At 40.6% G+C, this 15924-nt stretch overlaps 1 protein-coding gene across 1 annotated transcript in view; it reads right to left on the bottom strand.

The window, feature by feature from the left end:
- Positions 1–7022, bottom strand: part of ARPC1A (actin related protein 2/3 complex subunit 1A) — a 29895-nt gene extending 22873 nt beyond the window's left edge. Inside the window, exons 1-2 of the mRNA XM_058710821.1 lie at positions 6868–7022; positions 1251–1343 (exon numbers count right to left, since the gene is read on the bottom strand). Of these exons, the coding sequence (XP_058566804.1) occupies positions 1251–1314 (64 nt within the window). The 5' untranslated portion in view covers positions 1315–1343; positions 6868–7022. The remainder of the gene's footprint in view (positions 1–1250; positions 1344–6867) is intronic.
- Between the last annotated feature and the right edge of the window lie 8902 nt (positions 7023–15924).

The following is a 15924-nucleotide window of genomic DNA, read 5'->3' as shown; positions in this document are numbered from 1 at the left end:
TATTCAGCCATAAAAAGGAATGAAGTACTCCTACCTGGTACAACATGGATAAACCTTGAAAACATTATGGTCAGTGAAAGAAGCTACATGCAAAAAGCCTCATGTTATAGGATTCCACCCATACAAAACGTCCAGAATATGCAAATCTATGGAGACAGAGTGGATCAGTAGTTGTTAAGACTGTAAGTTTTGAGGAGAACTGGGAGTAACTGTTAATGGGTATAGAGTTTCTCTTTGGAGTGACAGAAAATATTGTGAAACTAGACAGTGGTATTATTACATAACTCTATGAATACAGTACTAAAAACCACTGACCCGATCCCTTAAAAAGGGTGAATTTTATGAATATGAATTATATTTCAATAAAGCTTTATTTAAAAAAAGGTAGCTACAGAATATAACTTAATTTAAAAATAACTCATGAAGGGGTGCCTGGGTGGCACAGTTGGTTAAGCACCCAACTCTTGATCTCGACTCAGGTCATGATCTCACAATTTGTGGGTTCAAGCCCCACATCAGGCTCTGCGCTGATGGTGCAGGGCCTGCTTGGGATTTTGTCTCCCTCTCTCTCTGCCCCTCCCTGGCTTGTGTGTGCGCACGCTCTCTCTCTCTCAAAATAAATAAATAAATTAAAAAAAAATTCATGGGCACACTACTATACTTCTGTCTCTGTTTTTAGGGTTTGTTTTTTGTTTTTTTTTTTTTTGCCTCTTTCATACTGTCACTTCGCTTGCTGTAGTGTCCCTGCTTCTAAGAGAGTTCTCCATCCCTTTCTAGTTGGTTACAGCTAGAAAACTAGAAACTCAAGTTTATTACAAATAATATGGTAAATACTAGCTAATACCACTCTTAGTACATCAGGAGTAAACTATATGTTTCTGTAATAGCTTTTATTTAGGTCCTAGTATTTGGACTAAATATTGGATGAGTGTGGTGATATTACACAACCATTCCAGACACTGGGTTCTTAGGGCCTCAGATATAAACCATCCTCCAGCTGGTACTGGACAAGGAGCCAGAAGGCTTGGATGCTAGCAATGGCTCTGACATTAACTGCTGGAAAGTCCTTCCAACACTCTGGACCTCAGTTTCTCTCTATATAAACCAAATGACTGACCTAGTTTCCTTCTGAATCTATGGTCATGCCCTTTTCACATGTGACACTGAAATATGTGATCCCTAAAAAAGTGCCTACATATAAAAATATTAAAGGCACCAAAATAAAGGAGTAAAGTTAATAGCATACTTACGGGTACGATCCCTATTCCAGGCATGGCAGGTGATTGGCTCTAGTAAAAACTGATGCAGGGACATTATTCTTAGTGTTTTCAAAGGATAGGAAGCTGTAATAAGCAACAGAAAAAAGCATTTAAAATGGCAGGCAATACATATTTCAGTTGTCGGGGGATCCCAAAATATTTGAGGATAAATAAAACATTATTGTCCCATTAGAAAAGAAGCAATCTCAATGTCAAAACTTAATCATTTAAATACAACAAATACTGTAACCACCAATGTATACTTTATTCTGTCAAGGGTCATCAAGGGACTCTAAAACCACGAGTTAAAAATTGTTGGGGAACAGGATATTCACACAGTCTCAAATTATCATCCCACAGAATACTAATTTTTAAGAGAAAAACATGCCTTAACAATAAAAAAAATCTGGTAATTGGGGCACCTGGGTGGCTCAGTCGGTTAAGCGTCCGACTTCCACTCAGGTCACAATCTCACAGTTCGCGAGTTCGAGCCCCGCATCAGGCTCTGTGCTGACAGCTTAGAGCCTGGAGCCTGCTTCAAATTTTATGTCTCCCTCTCAATCTGCTCTTCCCCCGTTCATGCTCTGTGTCTCTCTCCTTCAAAAATAAATAAAAACATGAAAAAAAATTAAAAAAAAATCTGGCAATCACTATCTTAACCAAGGAATCAAATGCAGTATCATAAAGAGTGGAACAATCTCACATGATGGGCTTCCTGACAGGAGGTGACGTGAAGTGCACATCACCACTTACAAATAGTGACCATTTAATTTATCATCTAGATCAGAATACTTTCAAGAAAGCAAAAGTAAAAAGGGGTATTATTTATTAGTGCTGTGACAATAGGTCACAGGACTATCCTGGGGAAACCTGCTAATAATGGCCAAGCCTACCTATCAAGTATTTATGCCAAATATATTTACTCTAAATCAAATCAAGATCCAGACCTACTTTCCAGTTTACAGGAAATAAAGGGGAGTGGAATTAGTTAAGTAGCACAAAGGGAGAATAAACAGTTCAAACCAGAATATGTGCCATCCTAGAAAACAACTGGCCTGGACTATTCATAAAAGGCAATGGGTGTGAAGCAGGCTGTTCTGGATTAAAAGAGCTATGAAAATCAAACTCGGCAAATGAAACTTGACTATAATCTACATACATATTTAAGTTTATTTATTTATTTTGAGAGAGACAAAGACCGTGTGGGGAAGGCGCAGAGAGAGAGGGAGACAGTGAATCCCAAGCAGGAGTCCTCCGCACTGTCAGCAGGAGCTCCACGCAGTGCTAGAACTCACGAACCATGAGATCATGACCTGAGCCAAAATCAAGAGTCGTCACTTAACCGACTGAGCCACTCAGGTGCCCCAACTGTAATCTATATTTTTAAAACAGCCATAAAAGACATATTTAGTCCAATAAGGAAAACATGAATATTATTCTATGTTACATAACAATATGCAGTTATTTCCAATTTCTTAACTATGATAACTGCCATTAGGAGCATGTTCCAACTCTTAGGAGGTAAAGAATGAAGTATTTGGGGATGAAGTGTCACAATGTCTTCTGTGATTTACTTTCAATGGCTCAGGACAACAAGTAGATATATAAAGAGCAAACGTGGCAAAATGTTAACAACTGGTGAATCTACACAAAGGGTGTATTACACAGGTATTTGTCACACTGCTTTTTTACTGAAAATGAAAAGCAGGAATCTGTGTGACACATCATTAAGTTAAAAATCAAATAAAATTCTCTACTTCATAGACACCCAAATCTAGATCCACCAAAGAGGCAACTATTATCTGAAATAGGAGAATTTTTTTTTTTTAAAGCAGCCAGATCCTTCTCCCCTTTATCACTTCTAAGAAGCACTCACACAACACTCTGAAGTTTCTTTTTTTTTTTTTTTTTTTTTTTTCAACGTTTTTTATTTAGTTTTGGGACAGAGAGAGACAGAGCATGAACGGGGGAGGGGCAGAGAGAGAGGGAGACACAGAGTCGGAAACAGGCTCCAGGCTCCGAGCCATCAGCCCAGAGCCTGACGCGGGGCTCGAACTCACGGACCGCGAGATCGTGACCTGGCTGAAGTCGGACGCTTAACCGACTGCGCCACCCAGGCGCCCCTGAAGTTTCAATACACTTCTGTACAAGTCTGATCACCTAGGGTGGAGGCTAAAATGTAAGAATTCTGATGCAAATAGGAAATGAATGGAAAGGAAAGCAGAAGGTTAGGAAGTGAAGAATGAAAGTTCAGCAGACAAAGCAGAAATCAATCTCAGTGGAAAGCAGAAAAAATGTCTGTTAATTGTTGTAAAGGAATCCAAAGGTCAAAAACAGATTAAACACACCCTTAAATAAAACATCTGATATCTTGAACTGGCAGAGAAATGTCAGTGTTTCACATTCTATTCTAAAGTGAAGATATTTAGGTCACTGACTTTACTCTTACATGTCCTAGAAAGCAAACTGCAAATCACAAATAAAGAAAAAGCCTCTAACTGGAAATTAAAAAAAAAATGTTTTAGATGAATTCATATGAGGCTGCTTAATGTGGTTTTTAAAACATAAACTTCCAGATGCTCACCGCATGATTCTCTCTCTCTATTCTGGTATCAGATGCTTACCCATCACCACAGGTTTAACTCATAGTTACTCACAATAACATATCATGTCACAAATATCTCCTTAATTAAAAACAATTTAGTTCAAAGGGCATATTTTATAGGCTTATTTGTTAAACAAAATTGGCCTACAAATAATAATTCAATGTGAATATCTACATGCATTAAAAGCACATATTTCATGTATAGTTAAAAAAAGAACAGCTGCAAAGACTTTCTCATTCTTCAACTCACCCAACGTGGGGCTCGAACTTAAAACCCCGAGATCAAGTGTTGCATGCTGCACTGACTGAGCCAGCCAGGTGCCCCTCAACTCAGTTTTTTAAGCAAAGTAGCAAAAAGAGGTAAACATTTACATAACAACATAATTATTTCTAAAATCACATTTCTAAATTTGTCATATCATTCGAGTTCCATATTTGGACATACTTCAGTTATAATCATGTGGGTAACTTAAGTCTGTAGGGTAAGACAATACTCTTGTTACATTTATAAGACACCCAGTAAACAGTCTGTATTCATCAAAATTAGTGAATGCAGGAGAATAATAGCTTGAATTTTGTTTTTTTGTTTTAAAAAAAAAATTTTTTTTTGTTTTTTAACATTTATTTATTTTTGAGACAGAGAGAGACAGAGCATGAGCAGGGGAGGGTCAGAGAAAGAGGGAGACACAGAATCCGAAAGGCTCCAGGCTCTGAGCTGTCAGCCCAAAGCCCGATGCGGGGCTCGAACTCACAGACCACGAGACCATGACCTGAGCCGAAGTCAGACGCCCAACCGACTGAGCCACCCAAGCACCCCAATAGCTTGAATTTTGTACCAAGATAAAGATACCTTCTGTCATAGGCTGATGATTCTAATTCTAAACTGTTATTAATATTTAAGTGAGACCTGAAAACCTAAGAACAAAAAAAGGTGGCGATGTTAAATTTAACATGCTTCTATTGAAAAGCTTTTATTATACAGCACTGAGAGAAACAACTATTTATAACAATTCATAGCATAATTCCAGGCACTCCCCTACAACACACCTCCTTTCTTTACCTATCGCTTTGAGTACAAAGTCATCCTAATGTTTGGTTGCCAGGTCCAAGGGGACCCAGGTTTGAACCTGGGCTTGGGCACATACTAGCTATGACCGTGGGCAGGTCACTTTAACATCCCTAAATCTAAATTTTTCTTCATATGTAAAATTGACGTTATCACTGACATCCCAAAGCTGTTGGTATGAGGATTAAATGAGATAACATATGAAAACGTGTAGTAAAAAGCCTAGCCCAAAATAGATGCTAAGTTAGCTCTCTCCACCTTGAGAAGTACACACTGGTTAGTATCCTCTGAACTTGGAAATGTCTATACATTTTGAATTCTTGGCCCTGAAGCCTGAAAGTACTTATACAGTGAAAATTTCAGTTGCCGGTTTAGAGTCAAGTTTTTAACACTGTGATTCATCCAGTTTCTAATTGCTCTCATTACCCAACCCAGCGATACCAGGTACTCCACAAAGATCACCACACCCTCCACAAGGTTCAGAGATGAGGTTTCAATCCCAGGCACCAGCCTCACCAGCAGATCATTTTAAACTTCCCCATGGAGAATTTGTTTCAGCACAGGATTCTAGATCCAAATACTGCCACTCTTCCTCCAAGCAAGTGTTTTATTTTTCCAAGATACTCCCCTCCTTTCATTATAATAAGTAGATGAATTAACCTTGGAAGCTCTCTGAATACTCTGTAGTAGGAAGCAGCCAGTTACACCCACCCCCTAGCACAGTAAAAACACCTTTCAGACTGATAGCCTCTCCTTTTTTCTTAGATACCTGAAAACCCAGGACCCACCAGAAAACAAAAGGTGAGATGAAACTGATTTAAAAAGGGTAGGGGGGGAGTGGAACTAGGATAACGTAGTTAATTTAGACAATGCATCGAAGCAGATAAAAGTAGGTTAGCATTTCCTTCACGTTCTAAAGCTGCAGTATGACAACAGATAGCTTTATAATCAAGGATTCTAAGCCACAATTTATTACCATGCCTACCATGTTCCCAGCAGTGTAGTAAGTACACGGACAGGGCCAGAAACATAAATAAATCAGACACTTTTCTGGTCCTCAAGTCTGCGGGGAGAGGAGGGTAGCAAAGGAAGGGAAGATAGGTATGCACAGAATGCCCAGGACACTCGCAATAGCTAATATTTACTGAGCGCCTACACTCTGGGCCAGGAACTAGTCTAGGCAATTAATGCAAATAAAGTTACTTGATCCTCAAAGAAAACTCTAAGAACCTTCCTACTGTAGGTGAGGAAACGCGGACTCAAAGAAGCAATCTTCCCAGGGTCCCCCAACGAAAAGGGGTGGTGCCGGGATCGGAATTTTGGTATAAAAGGTTCCACGGAGCCAGCGGGAGGAGCGAGTCCGCACTACTGACTTAAGATGAGGCACTCGGGCGGGGGAATCTTAAAAGAACTCGGGGGAAGGTCTTTTTCTCGAGTTCGGGAGGGCCCCCCCGAACTGAAAGATTGACGGCGGCCCTAGAACGGAGCCGAACATTCCAGGGTCGCTCACCGCGTGGTGCAGTACCTATTCTAGACGCTAAAGAAAGGAATGGTCCGTCGTGACGTTCGACTAGGGGAGGATGATTTCATTTACTACAATTTTACAGACTGTGATAAATGCCCATAATAGGGGTGCAAATAGGGTTACGGAAGCACAGGAGAAGGAGCCGCTAATTCTGGCCCTGGAAGAGGTCTGGAGCTGGAGAACCTAGAGAGAAGCCAAGGGTGGAGACCCCACGGGTTCGGCCGGCCTCACCGAGAACCGGGATCCCCCGCCCCCTCCGGAGGCCGGGCCAGGAGACCCGGCCCGCCCCTCAGCCTGTGGGCCCCGCGGCCTAAGCCCCCGCCTCACCGCCCCCGCGGGTTCAAGAACGTCTGGGGAGAGGCCGGGCCACTGGAGGCCAACAGGGCCAGAAGCTCGCCCTGCTGTCCCTTACCTGGGATCGGGGCAGTCCGGACCGGCTCGGAGCGGAGAATTCGCGGACTCTGGTCAGTCGACGCGAACAGGCTCCGGCGGGCGCGGGCGGAGGACGGGGGCCCAGAGGGAGCGGCTGACAGATCCCGGAAATGGCCACGGCGCCTGCGCGGCGCGTCCGCCAGGCAGTCTGCGCACGCGCGCAGCTTGGGCGCGCGCGGCCCGAGTCCAGAGCCGGTGAGACGGGGGAGGGTCTGGCGTATGAGCGGGCCTCCTGCGGCCCTTTGCCAGTGGCGTCACACAGAGGCTCCAAGGTGGTGGCGAAGCAGCATGGATGTCTTATTTCTTTTTTCAGAAAGTTTCCTCGGACTCGCGGACCGAACCGTGGAGCGTTGGCGCTTTCACAAGTGGTTTTGTCAGGAGATGAATTAGTGAGAACTGAGGCCTTTTCGAGCCACACGGACCCGACGAACGACTAGTCTTTTCCCTTCAGAGGGAAGTTTCCCTCTTCAGATCCAGTTTCCTACTGTGAAAACCTCTGAGGCCCTCCCCGAGGAAACTCCTCGACCTTTCCTCGGTCGGAATCACGTATTCCCTGCTCCCAAAGTGGCGCCACGACACAGAGGAGTTGGGATTCGTCAACTCCAAGCCCCCAACACGTGGAAAAAGTGTTAAAAGCAAAATATGTAAGAAGTGGCCTTGGCCTCCAGATTTACAGGCTAGTGAACTACAGACTTATCAAATTAAGAAAACGTGGGCAGCGCTTGTTGTACAGATTTGGCTTCTACAAAATGCCCTGAACCCCGCTTCCAGCTAGACTTGGCGCCCTTGAACCAGTAGAAATTCTGGAGCAGCACTCCTGGCTTCGCAGCCACTGCTAGTCACCAGCAGAGTGCCTCTGGTGGTTTACGAGTTTGACCCCAGTGTTTGCCTAGAAGGTGATGTTCACACAAGTGAGCTCGTCCCGTTCCTGATGTCAGAACCACACTCTGTTTTCTAGGATTAGTTATTCCAGTTGTTCAAGGAGCATTGCATTGGGAGCAATTGGTTTCATTTTGCCCCATGGCTACAAAGTTGGTCCTGGGGAGATGAAGGACAGATTGAGAGAACAGAAGGATCATTTTAAATTAATTACTTCCCTCTCAGTGACACTATCTTGGCATAGGAAGGAAGGCATACGTAGAAGCAAGGGTTCCTCGTGCGTCTGCAAGTTGACGTGAGCCAATCCAGAAGTATGTAGAATTGGTATCCGGAGTCAAAATGTTAACTGTTTTATTTAGATCTTTACAAAGAACAGTTCCTTCTTCGAAGGAGTTTATAATCTGGATAGATGAGAATAATGCAAATCAGTAAACCTTGTTGAAGGTTTTGATACAAGTCGATGCCAGGGATGGCCTCCTGATGCCAGGTCCAGAGCATTTCCCATTATCCCATCATGCCCTGGTTATAAGAGCAATTGGAGTTCCAAGGAGGGTGAGTTATTTTCAGTGTTTTGTTTTTTACTTGCATAAGGACGCTGATCTTGTATTCCAAGTGAGGATTCTCTCTTAAAAAATTAGCACCAGGGAAGGTGGTACCTAGAAATGGGAAATGGGAGGAAATGAAGGGTTGGATACTGTCACAGAATGATTTTGTTTGTGTTATTGATTCAGTTGAAATTAGAACAGGATTGAACTGGAATTTGGTCAGACTTCAAGTCATCAAGAATTTAATGAGTACTCACCAAGTGCCAAATATTGTGTTAGGCATTTCAGTAAATTAGAGAAGAGTCGGGTAAGATCTTTCCGTCCTCAAGGAGCTTAGAAGCTAGGATAAGACCAGTTTACACATAATTTTAAATACACAGAACTACCCAGTGCCTCAAACCAGTAAGGTCCTACTTAATACTTGTTGAATGAAACTATGAATGAATGAAATATACAGTGAGGGACTTCAAAGAACACAATATTACCACCAGTTGTGAGTGGGAGGAGAGGCTTGTGTAGACACATCAGGAAAGTACCCAATCGTAGGTCAAAAAGATTCCTTGTTTGCAAAGGTCTAAAGATTTCTTTCGAAGAAATCCCTGAAGAAATCCCTCAGGAGGGATTTGATTTAGTATCTGGAATGTGGTTTGGAGGGTAAGAAGATTGGTTTTTGCTTTAACTCTAGCTGAACAACAGTGAACACTGCCAATCTGCCTCTATTTTGTTGTTTTAATTTTTATTTTTTTAAAGTAATCTCTACACCTAACATGGAGCTCGAACTCACACCCCACGATCACAAGTGTCATGCTCTTCCAACTGAGCCAGCCAGGCACCCCTCTGCCTCCATTTTGTATCTTACATGGGTTAATGCCTACCATCTACTCACCATAAAGGCTGTTGGAAATATATATCGAATCAATGCCTATAAAAGTTACAAGTAAACAAAAGGACAAAAGCATAAATGCATGCACTGTGTTAATGCTTAATAATGCTTATGCTTTAGATATTGCCCTAATTGCCCCGCTCCTTTAGACATGTCCTAAATGGTTCCAAGGAGGGAAAGTTTCCTATAGAAAGGATCTTGTACAATTCAGTACAGAGGACTGAAAAATGCATGCAAGTTTTGGCACTCTAGGCTGCTTCCCCGGTTCATTCCCATAGTGCAGGGATGGGACCAGTTAGTTTGTGGGGTGTCTAGAAGCATAAGATAGTCTCAGATGGTATATAAACACCAAAGTTTAACAAATACACTTATAAGACAAACACACAAGCAAACTTATGAATACCAGGTATGGTTTTCCTAATTTCACTAGCCTGTAAATCTGGAGGCCAAGGCCACTTCTTAACGCATTTTGCTTCTAATTCTTTTTCCATGTTGTTATGCAAACTTAGATTATTTTAATAGAAAGATAGTATGATAGAGTACTTAAGAGAATTCATTGACTTTGGAACTAAATAGGACTGGGTTCAAACTCTGCAGCTTACCATCCATATGACTTTGGGCAAGTCAACTTCTCCCAGTTTATCTGTCAAATGAGGATAGTAGTTTCCACCACTTAGGGTTGTCCTTAGGATTAAAATAAAGAACGCATACAAAATGCCTGTCAGTTCAGGGTGCCTGAGTGGCTCAGTTGGTTAAGCGTCTGATGCTTGGTTTCTGTTCTGGTCATGATTTCACAGTTTTGTGAGTTTGAGCCCTGCGTACAGCTCTCTGCTGTCAGTGTAGAGCCTGCTTCAGATCCTCTGTGTCCCTCCCCCCCCCCCCCCGCCCCTCCCCTCCCCTGCTCACACTCTCTCTCAAAAATAAATAAACATTTTAAAAATGCTTATCAGTTCTTGGCTTATTAAAAGCACTCAATAAATTGTGACAGTTATTGTTTGAACATATAGTACCAAGTTGATTCTCACAAGGTATTATTTCCCAATTGTTTTCTTCCAGTCTGTGGCTTCTCTTCATTTATTATCTTAATTAATATCTTTCAAAGAACAGAAGTTCTTAGTTTTGAGGAAGTCCATTTATCTGGTGTCATGTCTAAGAAATCTGTGCCTAATCGAAGGTTATATAGATTTTCTCCTATGTTTTTAATAGAAGTTTTACACATTGATTTTAGAGTATTAAACTAAACACGTGTTGTTGGGATAAGTCCTACTTAGTTCTTTCTTAAAAAAAATTTTTTTTTAATTTAATGTTTTTGACAGAGAGACAGAGCATGAGTAGGGGAGAGGCAGAGAGAGAGAGGGAGACACAATCTGAAGCAGGCTCCAGGCTCTGAGCTGTCAGCACAGAGCCCAACATGGGGCTCAAACCCACCAGCTGCGAGATCATGACCTGAGCTGAAGCTGGACGCTCAACCGACTGAGCCACCCAGACATCCCAGTCCTACTTACTCTTGGCGTATTATTATTTTTATATGTTATTGCATTCAGTTGCTAAAATTTTCTTAACAATTTAGCAATTTAAAGAGCGTCTGTTTTGCTCAGTTGGTAGTGCTTGTGACTCTTGCTCTTGGGATCTTGAGTTTGAGCCCCATGTTGGGGGTGGAGATTACATAAAAAAAAATTTAAAAAATTAAATCTTTAGAGGCTATAAGCAACTTGCTCAAAGCCATACTATTAAAAGTAACAGCAAAGTATGGGGAGCCTGGATGGCTCAGTTGGTTGAACATCCAACTCTTGATTTCAGCTCAGGTCATGATCCCAAAGTTGTGGGATCAAGCCCCACTTGGGGCTCCGTTTCTGAGTGTGAGCCTGCTTGGGATTCTCTCTCTCACTAAAATGAAATAAAAATTTTAAAAAGTAATAACAAAGTCAAAACAATTGCTTAAAATATTTAGCAATTAAGATCTTGGCTTATGAAGGATATTGTTTTGCAGTTTACTTTTCTTGTAATCTTTTTTTCTGGTTATTAGAGTAATTCTGGCTTCATACAGTGGGCTTAGAAGTAGTCTTTGTCTTAAATTTTTGGAAAGAGTTTGTGTACAATTGGCATTTCTTAATTTCTAAACTTGGGAGTTTTATATTTTTGTTATTGATTTCTGTCTTAATTGCATAATTTCTAGCTTAATTACTCATTTGTTGTTGCTTGCTTATTCTTTTGATTACTAAGAAAGGTGGGTTAATATCTCTCAAGTGATCGTGGGGTTGTCTATTTCTACTGTCTGTTATTTTTTCTTTGTATACTTTGAAGCTATATCATAGGTGCCTCCATGTTATAGAATTGTTATGTGTTATGAATTGGACATTTTATCATTATGAAATATTCCTTTTTTTTTTTCAAGTAAGCTCTACACCTAATGTGGGGCTTGAACTCACAACCCTGAGATGAAGAGTACCATGGACTACCAAGTGAGCCAGCCAAGTGACCTGAAATATTCCTTTCTAATAATGCTTTTGCTCTCAACATTTACTTTTCTGATATTAATATAGCCATATTAATATAGCCAGTTTTTTGAGGGGGTTAGGGTTTGCCTAGTATATCTTTTTTTTCCTCTTTTTACTTATAAGTATTCTCTTACCTTATGTTTTTAGATGTGTTGCTCATAAACAACATATAGTTGCAATTTATTATTATAGTATATTTATCTTTTAACTGAAATATCTATCCATTTACACTTAAAGTAATTGCTGATATATTTGAGCTTAACTCAACCATCTTGTTATATGCTTTTTGTCTTGCCTATTCTGGTTTTTTTCCTCTTTCTTGCCTTCTCTTGGATTGTTTTTTATTACTCCATTTTCTTTTTTTAAATTTTTTAATGTTTTATTTATTCTTGAGAGACAGAGACAGAGTGCGAGCAGGGGAGAGTTAGAGAGAGAGGGAGACAGAATCTGAAGTAGGCTCCGGGCTGTCAACACAGAGCCCTATGTGACCTGAGCCAAAATCAAGAGTCGGATGCTGGACGCTTAACCAACTGAGCCACCCAGGCGCCCCTTTCTGGGATCACCTTAATCTAATTTTAGGATTTGAGAATTTTCTGGGTCATCCAGATGACACAAAGATGGACTTCAGTCTCTGGGAAAGATGTTCATCTTCTAATTCATCCTTACTCCTATTGTCCCATCCCAAAGCACAGATGTGATGGCTAATTTTGCCAACTTGAGTGAGCCACAGGATGCCCAGATATTTGGTTAAATATTGTTGTGGGTGTTTCTGTGAGGATCTTTTTGGATGACATTGACCTTTAGACTGGTAGACTGACTAAAGCAGATTGTCCTCCATAATATGGGTGGGCATCATCCAATAATAGCATCTGTTTACTACTCAATAGAACAAAAGGCTGACCTCTCCCAAGTAAGAGAGAATTCCTGCCCCCTGACAGCCTTTGAACTGGAACATTGGCTCTTTCTGGTTGTACAGCAGCTTTTGGCCTTCAAACTTGAACAAGAATATCCACTCTGCACATTTTTTGCTTGCTAGTCTCCGTAATCATATAAGCCAATTCCTTTTATAAAGTCTTTTTATGTTTGTCTACCTGTATAACCGTGTATCTATTTCTATATCTACATGTCTTTTTTCCCCCTTTCTTCCTGTCTTTTTTCATTTATTTTATTTTATTATTATTATTTTTTTTACATTTATTTATTTTTTGAGAGACAGAGACAGAGCACAAGTTGGGGGGGGTGGTGCAGAGAGAGAAAGAGACACAGAATCCAAAGCAGGCTCCAGGCTCTGACCTGTCAGCACAAGAGTCCGACGCGAGGCTCGAACCCATAAACTGTGAGATGATGACCTGAGCTGAAGTCGGATGCTTCAGCTGAGCCACCCAGGCGCCCCATGTCTTTCTTTCATTTTTAAGTTTATTTATTTATTTTGAGAGAGAGAGAGAGGCAGAGAGAGAGAGAGGAGAGACAGAGGATCCCAAGCAGGCTCCATGCTGCCAGTGCAGAGCCCCATGTGGGGCTCCACCTCATGAATCACAAGATCATAACCTGAGCCAAAATCAAGTCAGATGCTTAACCAACTGAGCCTCCCAGGTGCCCCTGTATTTCTGTCTTTCTTTTTGTCTTTCTCCTATTGGTTTTGTGTCTCTGGAGAACCCTCTCCAATATAATAGATGTTTACCAGGACCTTTGTCCTTGGAGGGTCTTGGACTCCATCTTTTGTCTCTGTAGTATGATAGACTATTAAAAGTACTGCTTGGGCTCTCAGCCAACTGGTTTGGAATCAACAAATAGTCCTTGGGGTAAAGCAGTCCTAAAATACTAGGCTCACTCTCTGATGTTCTCTCTTCTTTTTGATATTGACTTGTATTGACTACCTGGTTAGCTCTCTCTTATCTCTGAGCAGATGTTTTGTATATTCTTCCACCTTTCTAGTGCTCATTAGCGGGACAGTTGTTTGTCACCCTAGTCCTCCATTACCAGAATCGTTTGGTAAGTAATTATTTTTAACAATTGCTCTATTTTTAGGGCGCCTGAGTGGCTCAGTTGGTTGAACATCTGACTTCAGCTCAGGTCATGATCTCGCAGTTCGTGAGTTCGAACCCTGCATAGGGCTCGCTGCTGTCAGCCTGTCAGCTCAGCCTGTCAGCTGCTGTCAGCTCAGAACCCACTTTGGATCTTCTGTCCCCCTCTCTTTCTGCCCATTCCCCATTTATGTTTTCTCTCTCTCTCTCTCAAAACCTAAATAAAACATTAAAAATTTTAAAAAAATTGCTTTATTTTGTTTTGCTAAATTCTATTGCATTTATATCTTTTATTATTAAAAATTTTTTAATGTTTATTTATTTTTGAGAGATAGAGACAGAGCACAAGTGGGGGAGGGGCAGAAAGAGAGGGAGACAGGGGATCTGAAGCAGGCTCTGCACTGACAGCACACCCCCTGACACAGGGCTTGAACCCATGAACAGTGAAATCGTGACCTGAGCCAAAGTCGGTTGCTTAACCGACTGAGCCACCCAGGCGCCCCTAATTATGTTTCTTTAACACATTATCACATTGTTATTTGCTTTGCAATACATGTTTTTTGCAGGTTAAAGGGAATATTTAATTGTCATCTGATATAGTGCATATCATTGCATACTACTGGCAAATATAATCACTATGGAGTGTTTATTAAGTGTTAAATAATTAGGTAGTGATACATATAAACATATAAAATGTTTATATTATGTGGAAATGTTTGGAGAATTGTTTTATGGGTGTTTAAGAGGGTTTTAGTGATATTTAGAGAAACTGGTTGGAGTTTTTGGGCAGACAATGCATGCATTCTTTTCTCACTTGAAATCTAATATAGTCTCCTTTGATCTTAGAATCATTTTCAGAAATGGATTAACTTGGGATGACTGTAGTTCAGTTGTAGTATATAGCATACCTTTGCTTTTCTGTGCTCATATCCCAGATATATTTGTGGGTGTCTTATTTTGTCAAACTCCCAAATGAAGATGGTGAAAAGTTGAGTAATTCCACACCTGGAGGGAAACTAACTAACACAAAGAGTGTCTCTCCAGGAACAAATTTAAAGTGGTGGAGAATTGCAAATCTGATAAATATTTTTGTAAGAGGACTGAATGAAATAGCTGGTTTGCTTATGAGTATAACTGTTCTTGTTTGGTTCCTACCTCTCGGCCTGAACTTCAACTACTGATGAATTCAAGTTTCTGCCTCCCTCTGCACACACTTCCTAAGTGATCTCCGTAGGCTCGCAGCTTCAACTACCATACAGAGGTAGCTGACTTCTGATAGTTCTGACAACCACTGAGTTTCTCCATCTGATGTCTTTCAGCTCCCATTCCAATTCAAAATATATAAAACCTGTTATTTCTCGTCCCCACCCCACCTCAGATTCTATTCTCCTCTCTACGTCTCGCTTCAAGGTGTCATGATCTACCACAGATTGATTACTGGTTCTCAGGCAGTTAGTTACCAAGTCATGTCACATCAATCACATCTGTATTTCTTACCCCCTCCCCCGAAAAGCTTTCAAACCTACAGAAAGATTGCAAGAATGGTATAATTAATATCAATATACCTGTTTACTTAGATTCACCAAATGTCAGCATTTTGTTACATTTGCTTTCTCTCTCATATAATAACAGTGATTATTATTTGTTGAATCATTTGTAAGTCACTGGCATCATGACTCTTCAGGAGCCCTAAACACTTCAGTATTTATCTTGAAGAACAAGGGCCTTGTCTTACATAACTATAATACAACAATCACATTCAGGATATTTAATATAAATTTAATATTATTATTTAGTATCAAAATAATTGGCACGTTAATTATAAAACTTGAATTATATAATACATAATTTTAAGTTTGTTATAAGTTTGTATTCAAATTTCACCAATAATGTCCTTTCTAGCAATTTTTTTTAAGATTTTTTTTTTTAATTAAGTAATCTCTGTACCCAACATGGGGCTCGAACATGCAACCCCGAGATCAAGAGTCACATGCTCCACTCACTGAACCAGCCAGGCATGCCTGAATTTCTTTTTCTTCATGCCAGAGCAAATCCAAGATCATTTGTTGTATTTAATTGTCATATTTCTGTAGTCTAATATGAAATAGCTCCTTAGCCTTTTTTTTTTTTTTTTTTTTTTGGCCTTTCACAACACTGACCAGTCTTGAAAAGTCCACACCAATCATTTTATCAAATGTTCTTCAATTG

The sequence above is a fragment of the Neofelis nebulosa genome, chromosome 18 (genome assembly GCF_028018385.1).
Source record: "Neofelis nebulosa isolate mNeoNeb1 chromosome 18, mNeoNeb1.pri, whole genome shotgun sequence".
Taxonomy (NCBI): Eukaryota; Metazoa; Chordata; class Mammalia; order Carnivora; family Felidae; genus Neofelis; species Neofelis nebulosa.
Note: the sequence above shows the minus strand (reverse complement) of the source record. Positions and strands in the feature narration are given on the sequence as shown.